Genomic DNA, 20770 nt, shown 5'->3' with positions numbered 1-20770 from the left:
ACGTTCTCGTAACATTTTGCTGACTCGCCCATCAGCATTTAAACCTTTGGCACCACGAAAAAATCTGTTCTACCTGAGAGGCATCTCAACGATATTATTAACATTTGAAAATTAGAGCCCAGGTTTCGGGTATTCCTCACACGTGAAAGTATTTTTTGTGTAAATATTTAATGTGTTACTTGTTTGCTTTGACACATTCTTGCTTACCTTTGTACCATGTATTTTTCACAGGTATTTCTTTCAAGAGAAGCTTTTTTTCACCTCAGTGGGCTGCTTTCTTCTTATTACTGACAGTTTTCATCCTTTTCAAATATATGTTAGAAATACAACTTAAAAAAAAATATTAGCAATTCAGTACAACTCTTCTTATCCAATATGATAGGGGCTGTGTAATTGGCAGAACATATTACCTGTTTTTTTGTGCATGGTTTAGTTTATCCAGGTGGTAAATTTTAAAAGTAACGCAGGTAATAGGATGATGTCACTTCATCATAGCCATGGAAAGACTAAGAAATCGATGTATTTTTCACCACTTACAGAATCTGGGTCACTCCTCTTATCCGCACGAAGGCTTGAATAATAGAATGAGGTTCTTTGCAAGCCATCTGGCTACCATGAGAGATTCGTTCATGAGGCTATCCACATATACAAACACAGACAATTTCAATCGAGAAGATGGATTCTGGCCTAGCAAGCATTGGAAGGATTTGATAAACCATTTCGGGTCTTAATTGATTGTTCACGCTTACGGTGGCTTTCAGACCGCATCCATTATTTTCGTCTCCCCCCTCCTCTTTTCCGAACATAGATGGACTCGTCCATCTGAATAACTGCCAAATCGCTCTCCGTGGTGCTAACGTTAAAAAAAAACGCAACTTTTTAAAAATTTTCTTGCTGTGGTTTTCACACCTGATGATGATTGCTTGTGTTGCAGTCTAAACGTCGTGAGAATTTTATTGTTTTATATTTTTATTATTTTATTGTTTCCCTTCTACGTGACTTTACCGAAAGAACCAAGAATATAATAGAAATGATCTCGCGATTTTAGGAAATATGCTTCCCAATTCTGGTCCTGTTCCTACCAGTCATAAAAAAATACATTTACATAGTAACACTGCTTTAAACCACATCAAACATGCACACAGTAATTTGCAGGTTTGCGATCCTTCGAACAGAATATGATGAATTTATTTATTATGAATGTGATGCGTTGCTTTTCACAGGGGGGATTTTTGGACTGCTAACATGAATGTGCTCGCCGTTGTTAAGGCATGATTGCAAGATGTTTTACTTCCGCTAATTAGAAGGCGTAGAGCAACAAGCTATTAACACTCGGCTTTCCCATTTAACAATCATAATTTGCACTTGTGTCAAAATCAAACACGGTTGTCTGTACAGAGAGTTATTGGGAAATTTGGATAATGCGGTGGTTATCTGGTTGATGATAATCACACCATTAATGGTTGTGTGTCGGTATTTGCAATGGCTTTGCCACGTTTCGGCGCAAAACAAATTGTCATTATTGTTCACAAAAAATAGACTGGCTGGTACGTAAAGTGCAGCACAGCATCCCATACGGTCACCACTATGAATACAACGCTGCTTACATTATACCGATTAAATAATGCGCTGAGAACAATTACAGTTTGTGTGCTAACTGATAACAGCAGCACTAATTGACATTACGGTACCGTGCACATTGACAATCCGTGAGCAGATGACAAAAAGCTTGTGTGCATACAATAATGGAATTTAACCTGGTGTGCATATGATACAACTGACCTTGCATTCATGTTGCTCAATCATGTACTTTCACCTTGCCTCTTATTCAATCTCCATCTTCTTAAATGCCCCTTTTTTCCCTACAGATTGACAACATTATGAGCTCAATAGATGCCGGCATCACCAAGGAAACTGTCCCAAGGAACATTAGTCATTCAGGCAAGTCTCCCCCTGGGCTGGTACCCTACAATGTAGGTTACAGTTGCTATAAGTAGAGATATATTGGTAATACACACACGCAGTAACAGGCATGACCGTACACTGGCCTACGCACGTATGCTTGTATGTATGCACACACACAGACAACACACACACACTGCCCCATATTTGTGCATATTTCATATTACCGCACAGGATACATCTCATGGTTGGTTGGGATTATGTGCATATGCTTTTGGTTGTATGTATGAATGTTGAACTTCTTTGGCACCATACGAAGCCAAACGTGCTAATCGTCTAAATGTGAATTTTTTTTGGTACTCTCTTATTTTATTCGAATCTTCTGTATGCCCCTCAATTCTTCAGTTTGGTCGTGATATCTCAAGACCTTATTGTTTTTGCAAAGGATTCCTTGTATCACCTCTTGGTTGGCTACTCGGTGATACAATTTTAGTTCTTTTGGTCCGGGGTCGGAGGGCAGAGTTGCAGGAGTTGTGGTGTCAACATCCTCAGATTGCCCTGCATCTCCTAACGTGCATCGCATTGCGTGACGAATGTATGAAAGTTATATGGTTGTAGACATACATTCTATTGCCACGTGTTCATGTCGCCTATAAATGTTTTAAAATACCTATGCAGGACATTTCGTTCACGGAGTCAAACATGGAATTCCACATTCCTATAGCAGGCGTGAATTTACAAAATGCAATGACTGTTAATCTCCCACTAAAAGCAACTCACTTTATGGCACCAAATAGATGAAGGGCAGAGTTGACCCCTGACCGGGATGTGAACTGGCAACTGTGTGACTGAATGTCACACGCTATAAACACTGCGCTTTCCATATTATTAAACAGTTGGGTGATTAAAAAAATGTTGTTACCTTAATCTGAATATAAAACCGTTATATAGAATATACAAACAAACTGCTGGTACTCCAAGGTTGGTGAAAATTTGGGCTAAGGGAAAATACGACAAACGATGGACAACTGTAATGATGAATACCGTTACGAAAAAAAAATTTCCTTGTCTTACATTCATTTCACCATGTAAGAGCCCAATGAGATGCCAAATATTTTTTTGCCTGTGCCTTTATGAGCCGTGCCTACAGTCTCTGCAAGGTATTAATGAGTAGTAATTTGAAGTTTGCTTAAGTCGTGGATGGATTTAGTGTGGCGTCAAAATGAGGGGGCTTGGAGCACACCGTGACACACGCTCTATATTTATCCTTCAACGCACACGCGCGTAACGTTGTCGCGCACGCATACATAAACGCGGCGCCGCACGCTGACGCGCGCAGGAGCGTAATGTCTGTTGTGCGTGCGCGCGCACGCCCAGCCTCTCGCGTGCGCCCCGCGCGGTCCAGCCGCGCGGCATCACGCGCAGCATCGCACACACGTGCGGGAACACTCTGCGCAGGCAGGCGGGAAGGCAGGCAGGCAGGCAGGAGCGAGCGAGCGTTCTCATGACATCGCCCCGGCAATCGCAGACCCAGCGACAACGCGCGCGCCGTTCGTTTCTGCCTTCGAAACGTAGCGATGCGGTGCGACAACGTCGGTAGCAGTTTCGTCCCCAGCGGCGTCGTTGCGGCAAACGGCGGTGACCCTTAAGGAGGGAACGGTCCAGCAGCTGGAGAAAGGGAGTGGAGGTGGTGGGGGGGGTAAAAACCGGGAGATCGGAAGGAAGAGAGGGGCGTGCATCGTCGGAGCTCTTGCGCGTGTGCGCGCGTGCGACTGCGAGTGTGCGTGTGCGAGTGTGCGTGCAAGCCATAGGCGGGGATGTGGCACTGTCAGTTGTCGCCAGCGGAGTGCCAATGCTATCGCATGGACGGCGCGTACCGGCGTGTGCCCTATGCAGGGGGTGCCGGTGGCGCAGGGGGGCGAAGCAGTGTGGGCCAGTGGTTGGACGCGCTTGGACTGCCCCAGTATGAGGCACAGCTGCTTGCAAATGGCTACGATGACCTCAACTTTGTGGTGGGTGACCCACACGCACACACACGCACACATCCTGTGTGCACCTACAGTATACTCTCTTCTGCATTGACATGCAATGCATATTGCATATGTGTAACAAATATTCTACTCGTGATGGGAAATGCACTTTGCTTAAAATGCCATCGTGCTCAATATTCTGGCATCTTAAAAAAAAAATGTCACGGATTATCCTAATCCTGACAGCTACTGAAACGGGCTCACTTCCAGATTTCGCCGTCATCTGTATCTAAGTCATTCGCTGTGCTGCAAGGGATCAGCTGGGAGAGCTTTTGCAGTCATTGGCTGCTGCTGCTGCTGCTGGCGGCGAGTGCTCCTGTGACCCCTGGAGGTTGGGCACTGAGTGTGACGCTGCACGCGCTGCCGTGTGGCGGCAGGGAGAGCCCAGGGCGGATGCTAGGGGATCCTATGGCTGTGCATTTTCGTTTTTTTCTGGTGCAGCATTTTTTTATGGCAAATTTACAAAGATATTTAACAAACCAGCAGCTTTGTGTATTAATTTTCCTTTCCCAGAGAATAGCACGAGGACAATGGATATGTTATCAAATTGTATGTGTGTTCACGTTGTAGTACAAGCATGTGTGGTTAATGCAGACTTGATGCCTTGTAATAGCTGTCTAATTGGTGCTTTAATATCTTAACGCCTGTGTTTTATTACAGAAAGCATTCCGCTTTTTAATATATTTCTATATATATGATCTTAATACTGGGAGAAAGGGTCTACTTATATTCTTAATACTGGGAAATAAGGTCCCATGGATGTGGTTTTGCTGAAGGGGGGGGGGGGGTCCTTGTGTGTTAGCCGTGCCTCCCAGCTGATGGATTATTGCAGCGCGGTGGGTTGCCATTGCCGTCATTCGCGCTGCAGTGCAACGAGGCTGCGTTGCCATGGGGACGGTGGTGTCGCGTAATGGGATGCAGCGTGCCGAGTGAGCACCCTGCAAGCGCTCGCGTATCTGTGCTTCAGGGTGACCCTTCGTCGTTTAGAACCTTTGTCCAGCCTCACGCACACGCACAAAGACAACGCCCCCCCCCCATATAACCTTCAACATGTTTTTGGGACAATTGCTATTAGTGAGCGCCTATTAAGGCCGGCACCACGCCTTTGTCTCCCGAGTGGCGATGTTTACACATCGCACCGGTACTCGTTTGAGGTCGAGTCGACCTCACTGGTGTTGGCCGTGAGCGGGACAGTGCGCTAACCACTGCACTACTGCTCCCCATGCACACACACACACACTAATGCACACACGACATGCCCTTTCTGGGATGTTTCAAGGACAGATAACCACTCCAAATGCGTTTGCATTGCAATGTGATGCAATTCATATCTGAGTGCAGAGCCCTTGTGAAATCCCCGTATCTGCACTCATGCTATTGCAGTGAGGTCTAGCAATTTCGCGCGCATTCTGTGCAGGTGTCCGCTGATGCACTGGGACGCCCTTGCAAAATTAGGTGTTCTGTCTCGAGGGAGATGCCCAGATGAAATATTCGAAGGAATAAAATAAACATCGGTGATGGAAATGCAGCAACAATAACAACAGCAACTCCCATTACCATATTGGACAGTTTTAGTATTTTCTATTTGCTTGCAGATAATGGAGAGATGCTCCCCGTTTGTATCTCGCAGAGCGTGAATTAGTGCGTGCAATGCAATGAACCACAAATGCACGGTGCTCTGCAAAATTTACATCCGTGTACCCTCTATTGCAGTTTGTTGCGAGTTTGTGCATTGATTTTGTCATGTTGCCAGAATGGCCCCTTACACGCGAGAGCATTTGAGTCAGATCAAGGAGAGCATATACCTGCTGGATGAACATTGCGTACATTCACCGCTTATGCTAAGGGCAGGCTGCCTCAGAAGGCTGCTTTCAGGCTGCAGCAGTTGCCCGATTTTTCACTCATTGCAGCCATTGGCGTTTGCATTAATGTGTCATCTGACGCCAGTGCAGCCATTCCCATTGGATGGGGCTGCACATGGGTTTGAGGTGGGAGTTTACCGACGGCCATATTTGAGAATCGTCTAGCCCATTTATGAACGCTGCGTAGTTTTGCCTCTGGATGATCTTGAAATATTTCTCGTCAGTGTAGCTTTCACTGTGGTTTCGGCCACACGTTCTCCCCAACGTGTATCACTGCCCCTTGTTGCTGGGGCGTAGCGCAGGAAGGACATTTCTATGGCAGTTTGTTGTCATGTTGATTGTCTATTGACGCCAGTTTTGAAGGATATAAACAGCAAGATTGTTGGCTATATTTAATAGCTGTGAAATATATTGTATTGATAATATTACATATGTATGCATATTGTCTGAATATTCTGTCGGAATGTGTGTTTATTGCACGACCGCAACTGTCAATGATTTCAGCTCTTCTCTTTTCTTGTTTACGTGTGGAAAAATTAGGTTGATGGTAAAAGAGTGTTCTCATTATCCAGCCAATCACCATCAGCTGGATGAATGTTCAAATCACTAACCACATTTAACCTGTTTGAGAGATACGAAAGAACCCATATGTGATAATGTTTGACAAGAGCAGTGTTCATCCTCTCATCTGCTTTCTTCCACAATAATATGGACCGCAAGATGCATATATTAATAACATGTCCGTCAATTAACGCTTCCCTAAAAGGGAAGGAATATTTACTTGGTGATGCTTTGCGAAATAACCTTTCTTCTGTTATGAACGGCCCTCCTTTAGTAAGAAGGGCTATTGCCTGAAACATCACCTATTATATATTTATTCATTTTGATCCGCCAGTGTGTGTAATTGATATGTGCGTCGAGTTTTTGTTATGTGCCAATGCACCACTAACAATAAAGTGTCACACTTTTTGTTTATATTAGTAACTTTAAAAAAAGGATAAAGCAAAATGGATCCTTTAAACCACTTTGTAAATGAAATAATCCATGATCGCTGCAGGTCATACCCCACATCTGGCTGAGCGCCTTTTTTTTCCCTTGAATATCGAGGCGTTGCGTAACAGTGTACGTTTAGTAACAGCATTGGAAGCCTTGGTAAACACCCTAACCTCGCACCCATAAAGGTACTTGCCGTAAAGTCGTCTGTGAACAATTGCGGCGCTACTCCCGTTTGACATGGCCTGCCAGCGCTCGCACACATGTGAGATTAGAGAGACATTCTCATAGCAGTCTGAATTTACCGAATGACCGTTTATCCTTAAAAATGGCTTAGTAAGACCAGCCGCCTGATTTCTGCCTGGCTGACACCATCCAATCTGCGATCGGCTGTGACGTGGGTCACTGTGATAGTCTAGGCATGGCGCTAACACGTCCGTCTACACCCTCTACAACATTCTCCAGTTTTTTTGTGAAATATTTCAGCAGTGCAGAACATCGTGTTTCTGTGCGCTCCAGATCTACTCTCGCGCACTTTTGTTTGCGTGTTTACATCGTGCTCATCTACGTGCATGCCTGTGCATGTTGGGAGTGGTAGTGCGGTGAAGTTTTGCATATGGTGCTGCAGTCCCAAAAAGCTGTGTTAGAATATCGGCCGTGGAAACCACTGGCTATCGATATGCGAACTCTGGGCCTTCCTCTTGGTTTACTTCGCCTGAAATGTGCACCTTGTGCAGTGTTTACATCGGCACTGTGGAGGCGAAGGACTCTGGGTATGGCACTGGCATTCCCACAACCTCATTTGCCACACCAACTTAAGCAGGCGCTGGCTACATCGCTGACGTCTGTGATGGTTTCGCCGTGGCTGAGACATGAAATCGTTTTGTTTTGTTGTTGGGCTTGAACACATCTGCGTCTAGGGTAATGCGATGGAAGATCAGGACCTGCTGGAGATTGGGATCCTAAACTCGGGGCACCGGCAGAAGGTCCTCAATGCTGCTCGACTGCTGCCCAAGGTACCCCGCCCAACCCTCTCTGCTTGTCCGCGGAAATGCTTCTTTCATACGAGAGTACAAGATTGTATTGTTCGCTGGAAAGAGATGCACAACAGTCGTCGTGGTCCAACGATGTTGCCAAGGATTTGCTGATAACGCGGGCGACGGACGTGTTTGCAGCCGCAGCGGTGCGGAAAGGAATGAAGCCATGCTGTGGCACGGCTCGGTATTCACCCGCAATATATTTTCAGCACTCCTGAGAGGAATTCCTACATTGGCTGCATTTTATTGTCTCCGTGTGCGCGCGTTGGCTTTACTCTCATCGTGCTCTCCGGCAAGAGAGCCTGGGAGGAACAACACCGGATTTGCTCTCTGACATGAGATTTGAGTTATTTTTGTTCGCAGCATTTGGTTCATCTGCCACGCGTTGTAAACGCACGTTTGATGCTCGGGAGGATTGCGCAGGGTAGCCGCCAAATTGTGATGGTGGCGTGGATGGCGGGTGCTGATACGCACGATCGGCTACGTACGTGTGGTGTGGAGGGTTGACGGCGACGTCGCGATGTGGCTCTGAGTGCTGGTTGGACGCTCGCACATTGCTACGGTCGCAGAGGACGAGCGGTAACGCGTCGAGACGTACGCGAGGAGGCTGGACGCTTATTTGTGACGGTGGTGGTGCAGGTGCGGCGAGCAGGTTCCGACCTGTCTGTGGCAGAGTGGCTGGACTCGCTGGATCTGTCCGAATACCTCAAGAACTTCACCATGAATGGATACAGCTCGATGGACCAAGTTCGAAAGCTCTGGGAAATTGAGCTTGTCAACGTACGTTGTTTCACGTGTAGACAGTGCTTCAATGACCACTGGCAAAATGCCATTGGAATTGAGCTGTAGGGGCATGCCTTTGTTAATTAGAATGTTATTGTGGCCTGGGGATCTCGATTTGGCACAACCCATCCTATCCCGTCCTTCCTTAACTCAAGCAGTAGATGGTGCTGTTGTGCTAATGTTGCACTGACTTGCGTGAATGGAATAATTCTCACGCACAGTTGAATGTGCATACCATGGGTGTAATAATTAACGTTTAATTCTTTAATCGATGCATCGCTACTCGTCTAATTATGTTACGGTCACTGCATCGTGCGGCTTCAGATGTGCTGCGGCCGTTTAGAACGCTCTACCTTCCGATATTAGGAAGCCACTTTTAAATCTAAATTGAAAACTAATTTCTTTAAAACTGCTTTTTGTGTTTAGTTTGTCGTCCTTCACAACATTTACAATCCTGAGTACGACGTTTCGCCAGTAATTACAACCGGCATCATCAGGCAGCAGCCAGATTGTAAATGTTGTGGATTTGCTCTCCAACACACCGGTGCGCTGTACTAGTAATGAATTGGCATGTTCTGTTTACGTGACAAACCTTACTAATTGCCTGTGTCGGGTAGTGGCAGGTTTAACGACACATTTACGCGATCTAACCTAAAAAAACCTGTATTATGGATGATATTGGTCGCGAAAGCCTACGTGTTAAACTATACATACGTACGTACGTGCGCGTTGTGGTTGTGCTGCCAGGTGTTGAAGATCGGGCTCACAGGCCACCGCAAGCGGATCCTGGCTTCCCTGGGAGAGCGCTACGAGGACCCGGCGCACAAGTCCCGGCTCGGCAACCAACTCGTAAGACAGCCGTGTGCGATTGCACGCGGGGACGAGGCCGATTTGTACACCGTGACGGTGTGTACTGGACGTGGGTGAAAAAGTAGCTTTATAGCTCGTCAGATTCCCCCAGTGCAATTCATTATTCTGATTCTGCGTTCACTTAACACGGCGCCTAGGAACGGAGATACGATTTTGACCTACGAGTACAGGTGCCTGCAGAGTCTGCTGGCGGTTTCATGGCAGAAAAGCTTGAGCAGCACGAACGGTTGCCATAGAACATGGGAATAAGGATTTTGTAGATTTAACGGAGGGAGGGCGGGTGACTGGGACAAGCATTGGTGTGGCGTCTTATCGATGAATACTGTACCCCTGTTTGAATATATTGAGAGCCGGATGGTGGGATGCTATGCGAGTAGACCTTGGAAGTTGGGTTGTGACTTTGAAAGTCACTGCAGGATCTTTCAGAAGGAAGTGGGTTGTGGGAAGTTGCGGTGGCATTATTATCGTTGGGCGTGCCGGTCTCTTGGCGTTGGATTTGTATTTTGTCTCACCGTTCGTCGTGAGCACAAACGTGGTTGATGGCAGTGGGTTTGAGTGCCTCTTGCCAGTGCTTCTGCCTCTACCAGTAATCTCAGTCTAATTAATTGTTTTCTACCAGGAAAGGACCACTGAGCAATATAGCTCTTTTTCGGAAGCGACCTGGCTATCACAAATAATGACTCAACAAAGTGGCTTATCACGTGGAAATTTATAGCAGCCAAATACGCTAAATGCATGTTTCTAATGCAGAGGGGAAAAACCGGAGGACACGGAGAAAAATCCTCGCCAACACGGGAAGAACACGCAATATACAAATATACAGGCGCCATGCTCGGGATCGTACCCACGACCTCCTGCATACCAGGCGAGGGAGATAACATCTCGCCACTATGGCAACCCTAGGTCAGTCAGTCCACTCACGGCACCACCTGGGTCTGTCCCGTGACCTCCTGTCAGCGGCGAGCCTTCGACACCTCACGTGACAGCCTCAAAGTGGCCCTGGCCTGGCACAGGCACCGTGGTGATGTCACTGTCGCTTAGTGGCGAATGGCAGCTGTTGGTATTGGTGGTGGTCCCCCCCCCCCCGCCCCTTCTCAACACTGTGTGCCCCCCCCCCCTCAGGACGAGTGCTCCGAGCCCCCGCTGGTGCTGCGGCCCCCACACGAGGCGACTACGTCTGCCCCTGTGCAGCAGTGGCAGCATCAGCCTGACCAGCTGATCCTGCGCTCCTGCAACTACGAGGCCTTTGTGAGTGCAAGTGCCAAATAAGCCCTCTGTGTCGTTGTTGTCTGCGTGTGTTGCGTGCGTGTGAGAGTTCAAGCCTCTCCCCCCCCCACTCCCGTGTGTTTGTGAGTTCAAGCTCAGTGTGCGTTTGTTTGTGTGTGTTGACTGGGCCTCGAATTAGTATCTGATGTGGGGTGTAAACATCACTAATGGGAAGACAAAGGCGGCCGGGCATGCTATTGGCCACCCATCCCCTCGTGTGCCGTGCCGGCCTTCATAGGCGCTACTCGCTAACAGCACTTGCCCCAACAGTCTGTTCAGGCTATACGGGGGATCTTTGTATTTGTAAGTCGGGGAGTGTTGGCGCGCTGCGCTCCGAACCTGGCGAGTTGAGTTAAATTCCTGCTCATGCCCAAGACCAGTGAAGATTATCGGAACCGGTCTTGAGCCTCTTTTAGGTTGACTATGCATCAAATGAGTACCTGGTACGGTGTGTAAACATCGCCACTGGGGGAGACAAAGGCGGCTGGGCGTGTTGCTGGCCCGCCAACGTCTCGTGGACCGTGCCGGCCTTCATTGGTAAAGTTGGCTACTACGTACAGTGCAGAAGAAGTTGAACATGTAAACATAACAGCACTTGCCCCAATGGTCTGTTAAGCCTACACGGGGGATCTTTGTGTTTGTGTTTGAGTGCGTGCATGCATAATGTGTGTGCACGCACGTGTTTTGTGTGTGTGCACCCATGTGCGTTTGTGCAAGCGCGCGTGTATTTCCGCGTGCATGCGAGCATAACGTGTATTTGTGTGCGTATAACTAAGCGTTTGCAAGTTCACGTAACAAAATGCTCGTCAGTAAAATGTTAACTGGGCTTGGTATAACGATGGTTGTTGGTTCATGATGCGGTGGTTACTCAACTCTGTGATCGACACGCGGTGAATGCTAAGCAGCGGCCTGTGTTTTTGTTGGTGTGCAGCAGGCGATGTGTGATTGTTTTGTGGTTTAATCGGGAGCTCGTTGGTTGCCCCACAGTACATGGGATCTATGTTGGTGAAGGACCTTCGTGGAACGGATTCCACACACGAGGCGTGCGCCAAGATGAGGGTGCGTGCACATTGCCCCCCTTTTTGATACGTCGACACCGCCGATTACGAGTTCAGAAAGTATTTGTACTGAGCGTTAAAGAAGCCCTTCTGTTTCACATGGACTTGAATATCCCCCGCGATGTGCCGCGTTCGCAGAAGTCGACGGAGGACATGAAGAAGATCCCAACCATAACCCTCTCGATCACATACAAAGGAGTCAAATTCATCGATGCCTCCAACAAGGTGGGTATGAGCGTGTTGAGGTGGCGTGGAGGTACAGGTGGTGTGGGGCTGGTTATGGCAAAGGAGCGTTGGGCACCGGTGGCGGGTTTTAGCAATAAATTAAGGGGGGCGCTCGAGTTTTTGGAGAGGTCGTGGGTGGTGCAGCGGGCTGAGGCAATGTGCGCCGTGCTCGATGTGCGCATCTAAGACGTGGCTTACTCGTCGTCGAGGGCTCGGTGAGGATCAGCTGTTTTTTTTATTATGCGCGTTCACACCGTGCAAATGTAGAATGGGAGACCGAGACAGTAACGGGGAGTACTGTAGGTGGGGTCTGCAGTGCTGCAGGAGCAGCACTGCAGTGGCAGCAACTGTTATTCCTTTGTACTTGAGGCACCAACGTTTTTTGGATCGGAGATGTCGTGCATCTTGGACGGGCTCGGTCGTTGTAGAGGTGATGCAGTGTAGCTGGTGTCACCTTTGCCCCCCCTCGCCACAAGGACTTCTCATTTAGCTTCCATCCCACTCGGAGTATTCCGTTTTGTCGAGCCCACCGATAATGCGCCCTTCTCCTCCCTTGGTGCCCTTCGCCCGAATCCTCTTTCTGCAGAACACGATAGCCGAGCACGAGATACGGAACATCTCGTGTGCAGCTCAGGACCCAGAGGATCTGTGCACCTTTGCGTACATCACCAAAGACCTCAAAACCAGCTACCACTACTGCCACGTATTCAGCGCCTTTGACGTGGTGAGTGCTGCCCCCCCCCTCGCACCGTGACTGTACGCACGCGAGCTGCGAGCACGTGTCTCTCTCGCGGAATGCGAACTGAACTTTTACAAGGCGAGTAGGCTGGGTTTATATATATAAGGTGCCAACAATATGACAAACACATTTTTTTCGACAGTAAAAGCATTTTCTGATGGTAACCTTCGACACATTTAGCACGTAAAGTAAAAAAAAAATTCCATGGAATTTCAGTACACGTACAAAATCTTGCAAATAAATAAAATATACATTTGTGGCTTCATGAAAAAGAATCATGTTTCTCATTATCCATCGCCATGTCCATAATTGATTATGCTGATGTTGTTTATAAATCTGCTCATAGCACAACCAAACTCGGGCCACTGTTCATCACTTTATCTTCTGCTCTCAATCTGGTTACCTTTCACTGTCTCGACGGAGCGACTTACAGTGCTCGGAGTTGATTTTAACAGCAAGGGATCGAGATCTGACTTTAAGTTTATCTGGTTTGCTTGTACCGGCTTCAAACCCTCGCAACATAAAACAGTTAGACGCCGAGAGTGAATGCTAAGTTTGGCTTTTACGTACCAGGAACAACCCGGCATCCTGGGTCGCTTACAACAAACTGGAAACTGCGCGTGGAAAATTGTGTAAATTTGCTTTGATCAACAATTGTTGCTTTTTATTTTGTGTTATTTTAGTTTGTTTTAAGTATATACACATTATTTGGTATGCTTTGGAGTTTCTTTTAAATGTTTATATTAAAGGCTCATTGTCGTGCAATTGACTGTATTCCTGCCTTTGTAACACACATCCCCTTTGACAACGAGACTTTTGTTCTTACTTGGTTTTCACTTGGTTGACAAGTAGAGGATACGAATGAATGAATTAACAAGCTTCAGTCGAAAACATTGGTCCAGAAGGCCCATAGTCCAGTGGACCTAACAACAAAAATTACACAGAGAGATGTACTTCCTGTGTATTCATGATTTATTAATTGCTATGTGCCTAGACCAGAAAACCCCATTCATTGAATCGCAGAAGCTCACACGCTCACGAAGTATCAAGTTTAAACAATGCGTCAGTGTTGGGCACTTATTTTGGAAGATGGTGCCACAGCTTATGCAAATCGTAGGTGCCATGGTGGAAAGATGTTCATTAACTCGCCTGGTATACAGGAAGTCGTATAGGTTTGATCCCAACCCTGACGAGTTTGCATATTCTCCCTGTAGTTGCGTGGATTTTTTTCCGGGTCCTACGGTTTTTCCCTTCTCGTGTAGAAACATGCTTTTACAGTATTTGGCTGGTATTAATTTCCACGTGATAAGCCACTTTAGTTGAGCTATCACTTGTGGCCAAATCGCTTCTGAAAAAGAGCTGCAATAGCTCAGTGGGTCTTACCTGGTAAAATAAAAACGTTTATTTATGAGTTTTTATGGCCGTGACGGTGTTTCCTGCTGCAGAATTTGGCGTACGAAATCATCCTGACCTTGGGCCAGGCCTTCGAGGTGGCCTACCAGCTGGCGCTGCAGGGACGCAAAGCCAAGGGCGGAGGTGGCGGAGGCAGCGGTGGAGGGGATGTGTCCGAGGGCCCCAAGGCCAGCAAGCCCATCCCTAAACCCCGCAGCATCGTCTGCAAATCCTCGGTGAGAATCCGCGCGGCTACGCGACGCACAAAATGTAGTTTTTACTTTAAGTTTACTTGAATTCGAACAGCTTCATCTCGACTTGTTTTATATTTATAGGGTGCCTTGACTGAGCTCGAGGTGCTTGGTGTAGTTTAAAAAGCGTAAATAGAAATCGAGTGATTTAGATGGCAGGAGGTGCGCAATAGCCGAGGAATGAGCGACTGTAACAGAGGTCACGTTAGGGTCACGAAAGGGCAGGGGGTGAGGTAATTCAGTCAAGTTTTTTCATTTTTGCATTTCAGATGTGACTGATAGTGCGCACAAGCCAGTTATACAAACGTAGATCTTTGACATGTATATGACTGTACATTGTTTTGGTAAAAACAAAATTAATGAGGTTTTCCTCGATTAATATTCACAATAAAGTAAACCAGTCACCGTGTAATGAACATGTTATTCTGCGAATGTAGGGGTAGGGGGGGGATATTGTTATGCTTGTTTACCCAGAATAGCCCACGGAGTCTCCAGACTTTTTTTTCAAGAGTGTAATTGCCAGCATTTGTTTGTATGGCCCAATACCAGTTACAATGTGTTTTTTTTGCTTTTGGAGAAAAACACAAATCTCGGAGGGAACCCATCCATGCATAACATGTTCTAAGCATGACTTGTCCGTGTGCATGCGCGTGTGGGAGACAAAGGCGGTTGGGCATGGTGCTGAGCACACCTACCCCTTCGTGTGCCGTGCCAGCCTTCACAGGTGCTGCTTCTCGCTCACAACACTTGCCCCAACATTCTGTTTAAGGCTACACGGTGGGGGTGGGTGGGGCGGATCTTTGTCTTTGTGGTGGTGCAGGTGGAAGTTGTGGAGCCGCTTCACGGTGGGGCGGCTTGGATGGCGGAGCAGCCGTCTGAGCACAAGAAGCCAGCTGGTGCCAAGTACGAGACGACCATCTTCTAGCCTACCCAGGGCCCAGTCCACATCCACCGGTGTCCCAGCCCCACGTCTCTCAAGCTGCGAGTCCGGGACCACGATGGGGTTTTCGTGCTTTATTGAGAGATAGGTCGCTGCTGGAGCCTCGTATTCGATGAGTAAAAGGGAAGGCGTCCGTTAAAATTGCCAAAATAAAATAACTTTTGAGGTCGCCAAATGTCACAATCGCTTGCGTTCAGGCCTCACAAATTTTGAGGCCACGACATCCTTAACGCGATGTCGCCAACCCCCCCTTATTGGTCAAGGCTACAGTGAGATCAGTCAGCAACCTGGTTCGACTCTCACCTGCACTGGCCTGCCAGGTTTTCGACCACATCAGAGGGGTCTCCATTTAAACAGAGTTTGAGAATTCCTGCTTTCGTCCGTTCAGCACCCGGTACTGCACTCACACTTGAAACAAAGTGGTTACATTGTAGTCACCATGCATACAGGGTCGGTGGGAGGTCGACGTACGCATATCCTAAAAGCTATCGTTGTACCCGTAGAGGTATGGTATGTACAGGAATTTCCCAGCCACTCTAACTCCTGAATCGCGGCATCGTACATCGAAGCTTTTGGTACTGTGCGCTCCCGCGTGGGTACTCAACGCCCGTTGTGGTACTGTCCGGCAAAAACGCGGTCGTGTTTGCCTCGTCTGTGGTACCATGTGCCGGCACCGCGGCGCTGCGCGTCTATAAGCCGTGGCACGCCGCGCGTCTGTGCTGCTGTGAGCGACAGCGCAGGCACCCGTAGGCCTCCACTGTGTCGTGTGTTAGCGCTGGTGGGGATCTAACCCACCCAGTGACAATGTGGGTTATATTTAGACTGTGTTGTAGGTCGATAGATATATGAAAATGTACGATTTTTTCTTTTTACATGACAAGAATTCACCAGTGGACAACCCCCTTTGCCACTGCGCTGTACAGGGTTTATCGTCCGTTGTTTAGAATTGTCCTAGAGCTCGCCGCACACCACAATGACACATCCATCGCACTGGTCGGTCGTACTTCTCTACACACTCGATCGAGTCACAACAGCGAATAATGTTGACCCGCCAAAGCAGGAGATCGGGCGGATGGTAGAAAACGCTTTTGGCGAGATGCGGTAGCATCTTCCACCTTGGCCGTGATGTGACATCTTGATCTTTGAGCCTGAAAGCAAGAGAAGCATTGTGTAGCAACTGCTCATTGATCCCGACAACACCGTCACAGGGGTGAATTGTAGAGTTCAGTCTCCCCCGCACTTGTGAAAAATGCATACGGTTATCCTCTACGAATGTTTTTGTTCCACCAAAATGCGTTTATACACCCATGCTCACTGCAATGCTAATCGCAGTGCTCTCTTTGATATGTGCCGCCTGCCGCCCAGCACCAAGTGGTGAACTTTTCTGCGACCCCAGAGGTCAAGAAATCGGGGAAAAGTTGCATGCGATTCTAGTGGTGGTTACATTATCACCACTGGAGGGCACGCTTTGGCATTCATTTGGCCGAAACACTTGTGATTGCACAATTCCCAGTGATGTGACTTGGGAACCATATTAAACTCCACGGGTCACATCACATTGCTAAGGAGCATGGAAACACTAGTTTGCAAAGATGCTCCCCGCCATGCTGTTGGAGCTGTTGATGGACGTGTGCATTACGATTCATTTCAACTTCCTGGTGGCTTTTTGCGTGGAATTTTTTTTAATTTGTTTTATATTTTACTCGTAGTATTGCAACAATCTATCCAATGTGTCATTTCAGATATCGATCAATGTAGATTTAAAGTTACAAGACAGTGTTAGTGTGCAGCTTTGCGGCGCATCGCGCATTCCGTGCAAACCACGTAAAAAAAATGTGAAACGATCGCCCAGTGATCTCGTTTGGAGCACATCGCTCGCGTGAAGGGAAATACACCCCACACTCTCAACTATTCAAAACCCTGAACCGTGAGGGTAGATGAACGTGCCACGAAGGTTTTGCATTTGGGCGATGTTGGCACCCATCCCTGTTATAGCACAAGGATGACGCCATCGGACACCCCCTCCCGCATCTCGCACAGTGTTGAGTTTTGTCGTCGCTCTGCGTTCTTGGATTTGTGGAACATTTTCCTCCTCTTGGTGCCATTCCTCATTTCATGACCAAATACTTTCAATGAGTAAAATTGTGCACTGAGCTTGCTCACCTAGTTCTTTTTTAGGGATTGGTAAAGTATTTTGTCTCTCGCAGCGGTGTAGAGTAATAGTTTATTGGTGCGTTGTGCATTGTGTGTAGCTGTTTTAAATCTATACATTACCAGCAGAAGAAAAAAACAACCCCATGTACTCATTTGTACAGCTCAACTTCTTTTGTCGACAATATTAGTTCTTAGGTTAGAGCAACATTGGTCACAACTAGAGGTGGCACATATTTTTGCCATACCAGTTTGCATACTTCGATAATGAAAGTGGATGTGATGAACTGTGCTAATTAAGCTCATTAACTAAGCTCATTGAATAATTCACCAGTTCTTTACAACGCAAGAGTTGGCAACAGACAGACAAAATATTTTGTCTGGGTCCATATGCATTGTCGGGCGCGATCGTTGGCATGAATAGGATAACTGCTGGGATGAGAGAAGTTCCCATCAGTTTCTACTTCCTGTTTTTAAAACATAGAGCCCGGCTACGGGCCGTGGGAAGTCTCTGAGCCGCAGTGCTGATTAGATGGCCGAGCCCTTTAAAACCTCCTTGGGTTCACAAAGTGATATGTACAGACATCGTAAGATGTTATTTGTTTTGCCTCGCCCGTAAGTGCTGCTGATGTCGGTTGCGTAATCCCATATGCCCATAGTGCATGCGTGTGTTGGCTTACTGCAGCAAACGGGCATGTTTTTGCCGTTGCTTATTAGTGCACGGTTTGATGCACCGTGCATCCTGATGGTCTCGCGGCTCGCCGAACTTCTCGAGACCGGGTAACGCCTGGTCTCCAGTGTAGTAGACCACAGCTAATTCATCTAGAGCTCATCTCAGCCTGGATCCAAATGCACCAAAGCTCAACTGCCGCAAATGTGACAAGTGGAATATGAGAAAATGCACATTGCTCTGGGTAAAATGGCCAGTGTTCAATATGAATCCTTGTGAGCACTTAGTTGTTTTGCTACATTAAAAGTACTCCTCCTTTGTCCCTTACATAGCATCGATTATCCTAATTGTTGCACTCCTGTATCCACAGTATAAACGGTTTGCTGTAGATGAAACCGTGTACAAAACAAAATTAGCTGCTACTGCCATGTTTGAGCCGTACAGTTTGCTCAGATTTCAGAAATGTTACAAGCTCACCACTTGCTCATGCTAATTTAAGAAGTTTGTGTTCATTAAGGTCGTATTCTATAACATTTCCATTTGAAAAGTGATTTTTATCACCTGCATAATAGTAATATTAAACGCATTACCAATATATTTTGTGAATTGCATAACATTTGAAGTGGTAACAGAAACGTGTATTTTTATGATTGCGATGTCCACAATTTCCTCTGCAGATTTAAACGGAATTGCACCCAAACATTTAACATTTTGGCGAGATTAAAACTTGCTAACGAGTGTTAAATCACGTTAAATATTCACCCGCTCCAGGTACTGAAAAACAACGCGTTTTAAAGGGTACGCTCGTGTATAGCTTCTACGGTGTTAGTTTTTTTTAATGCTGTTTTGAAAGTGACCGTGTTCACCATCTTTTTGCGCACTCACAATATCGAGAGAGAAAAACGGCAGTGGAGCGTCGCCTTCGATGCCCCCCCCACGTGGTTTTGCGAATGGGCAGCAGCAGCAGGGCTTTACAATCGGTACTCTTTAAAAACACGTAAAATCAAGGGCTCTCTTTGTACATTGAAGTATTTCTCCGTGGCTGTGGGCGGGACGTCGTCGTTTTTGCGCTGCGCCGAGTTCTGCCAACCTAGAGTTGGTGCAGCTCCGTGGGGGAGGGCAGTGTACGTTGTACATACGGTCTCACCGTTAGTATTTACCTGCAGCTTGTTTATATATGTGTATACGTTAGTGTTCGTTGTTTAGAATTGTCACACAGGTACACACATTTACTCGCTCGTGCGTAACAAGAATTATCTTTCGTTTATTTGTAAAAAAAAAAATGTATCTGCTTTATGCTGCTGCTGATGAGAATAATCCTAGGAAACGGCCAGTATGTGACGCTTGCTGTTAGGTGGGATAAATCGCAAGGCACATTTTTCAAGATCACTGGCACCAAAACATTGGTTGTTGAAGATCAACTCTCACATTATTTCCTGTAAGCTTCGTAACTGACCTGCAGCCACCCAGCGACTGAAGTGTATTTATATTTGTAGTGAAATGCCACCAACCTCACGATACTTGTGAGAGCACGTGGCCCGAGAAATGCGGTTGATCCGCGAGTGCTAAATCATCCACGTGGCCGTGACCTCCGAAAAGATGCCAAGAATTGTGCACACGTCACTTAGCATCTGTAAACATTTCGTCATGGCTGTTCAAAAGGTTACATGGGGAGGGAGGTTCGCGTTGTCCTTTCAGTTCTGTGCGAACGTTCACAGCTCTTCAATGTTCGGCTATGCGTAGAAAACTTCAACCCCCGCAGAGTAGAGTTGGAGCATCTTTACGTCTGACGCACGAGTTCCAAATGTTTGATACACGTATCAACACATTTCCTTTACAATGTAACGTTTAAAAATAGCGGTACTTTTGCATGTCCTGTACATTAAGTTCGACGTGAAATGCCTCGCGCGTGAATTACTTTGCTTGACTGCTTTTTTTTAGTTTGTAACCAGCGTGAAATGTGAAAGCTGTCGTGCATTTCTGCTCTTTCATTTACTAAGCTAGAAAATACTAACAGTACGTTGCAATACTTGAATTTTATACTGTACGCATATGCCATTCTCTCTCTCCCCCCCGCCCCTTGTTTTAAAAACCCGCGAGGTGCGGAGTCAGTCCCCCCCGAGTTGTAAAGCGCAGACACCTTTTTGCTTTTCTCTCGATCCTTGTTGGACGTGCGGCGCAGGGGGGGGGGCGCGAGCGGTACACCACGTGTTGGAAGTTCGTGTTTTCAATGTGAAAAATAAAAAACGCGATTAGAGAAAAACTGAAACCCTCCGCGTAACCTTTGTTGCATCACCGGGGGCTTGCCACCCGCTGCGCGGTGCGTGCGCGCTTGAGTCGGGGCTTGTGATGTTCGCGAGTAGCACCTATGAAGGCCGGCACTGCACACCAGAGCGTGGGTGGCTCAGACCATGCCGCCGCCGCCGCCTTTGTCTCCCCCAGTGGCCATGTTTTCTCACCGTGCCAGGTACTCATGAGGCTGAGTTGACCTAGGGGAGGCCCAGAACCGTTGCAGGTAACCCATCACTGCTGTTGACCGCGAGCGGGAATCTAACTCGGATCACTGGGTTTGTAGCAGTGCACCAATTGCTAGACTACTGG

General features: G+C 47.2%; 1 protein-coding gene across 4 annotated transcripts in view; it reads left to right on the top strand.

Annotated features, from left to right (window-relative positions):
- The window catches only part of LOC116951782 (ankyrin repeat and SAM domain-containing protein 1A), a 55257-nt gene extending 34825 nt beyond the window's left edge, over positions 1–20432 (top strand). For 3 of the 4 annotated variants that reach the window (XM_076072514.1, XM_076072516.1, XM_076072521.1), the window contains 11 exons: positions 1869–1941; positions 3799–3914; positions 7708–7803; positions 8464–8604; positions 9355–9513; positions 10600–10725; positions 11731–11802; positions 11940–12026; positions 12613–12750; positions 14211–14393; positions 15229–20432. In XM_076072514.1, coding sequence (XP_075928629.1) covers positions 1869–1941; positions 3799–3914; positions 7708–7803; positions 8464–8604; positions 9355–9513; positions 10600–10725; positions 11731–11802; positions 11940–12026; positions 12613–12750; positions 14211–14393; positions 15229–15333 — 1296 coding nt within the window. In that variant the 3' untranslated portion in view covers positions 15334–20432. The remainder of the gene's footprint in view (positions 1–1868; positions 1942–3798; positions 3915–7707; positions 7804–8463; positions 8605–9354; positions 9514–10599; positions 10726–11730; positions 11803–11939; positions 12027–12612; positions 12751–14210; positions 14394–15228) is intronic. The other variant, XM_032970539.2, reaches the window with a different exon arrangement.
- Positions 20433–20770: the final 338 nt, after the last annotated feature.

Source organism: Petromyzon marinus, chromosome 3 (assembly GCF_048934315.1).
Source record: "Petromyzon marinus isolate PM22_M1 ecotype Great Lakes invasive population chromosome 3, UKy_Petmar_22M1.pri1.0, whole genome shotgun sequence".
NCBI classification, from domain to species: Eukaryota; Metazoa; Chordata; class Hyperoartia; order Petromyzontiformes; family Petromyzontidae; genus Petromyzon; species Petromyzon marinus.
The sequence above is the reverse complement of the archived record's forward strand: the minus strand, read 5'-3'. Positions and strand labels throughout refer to the sequence as shown.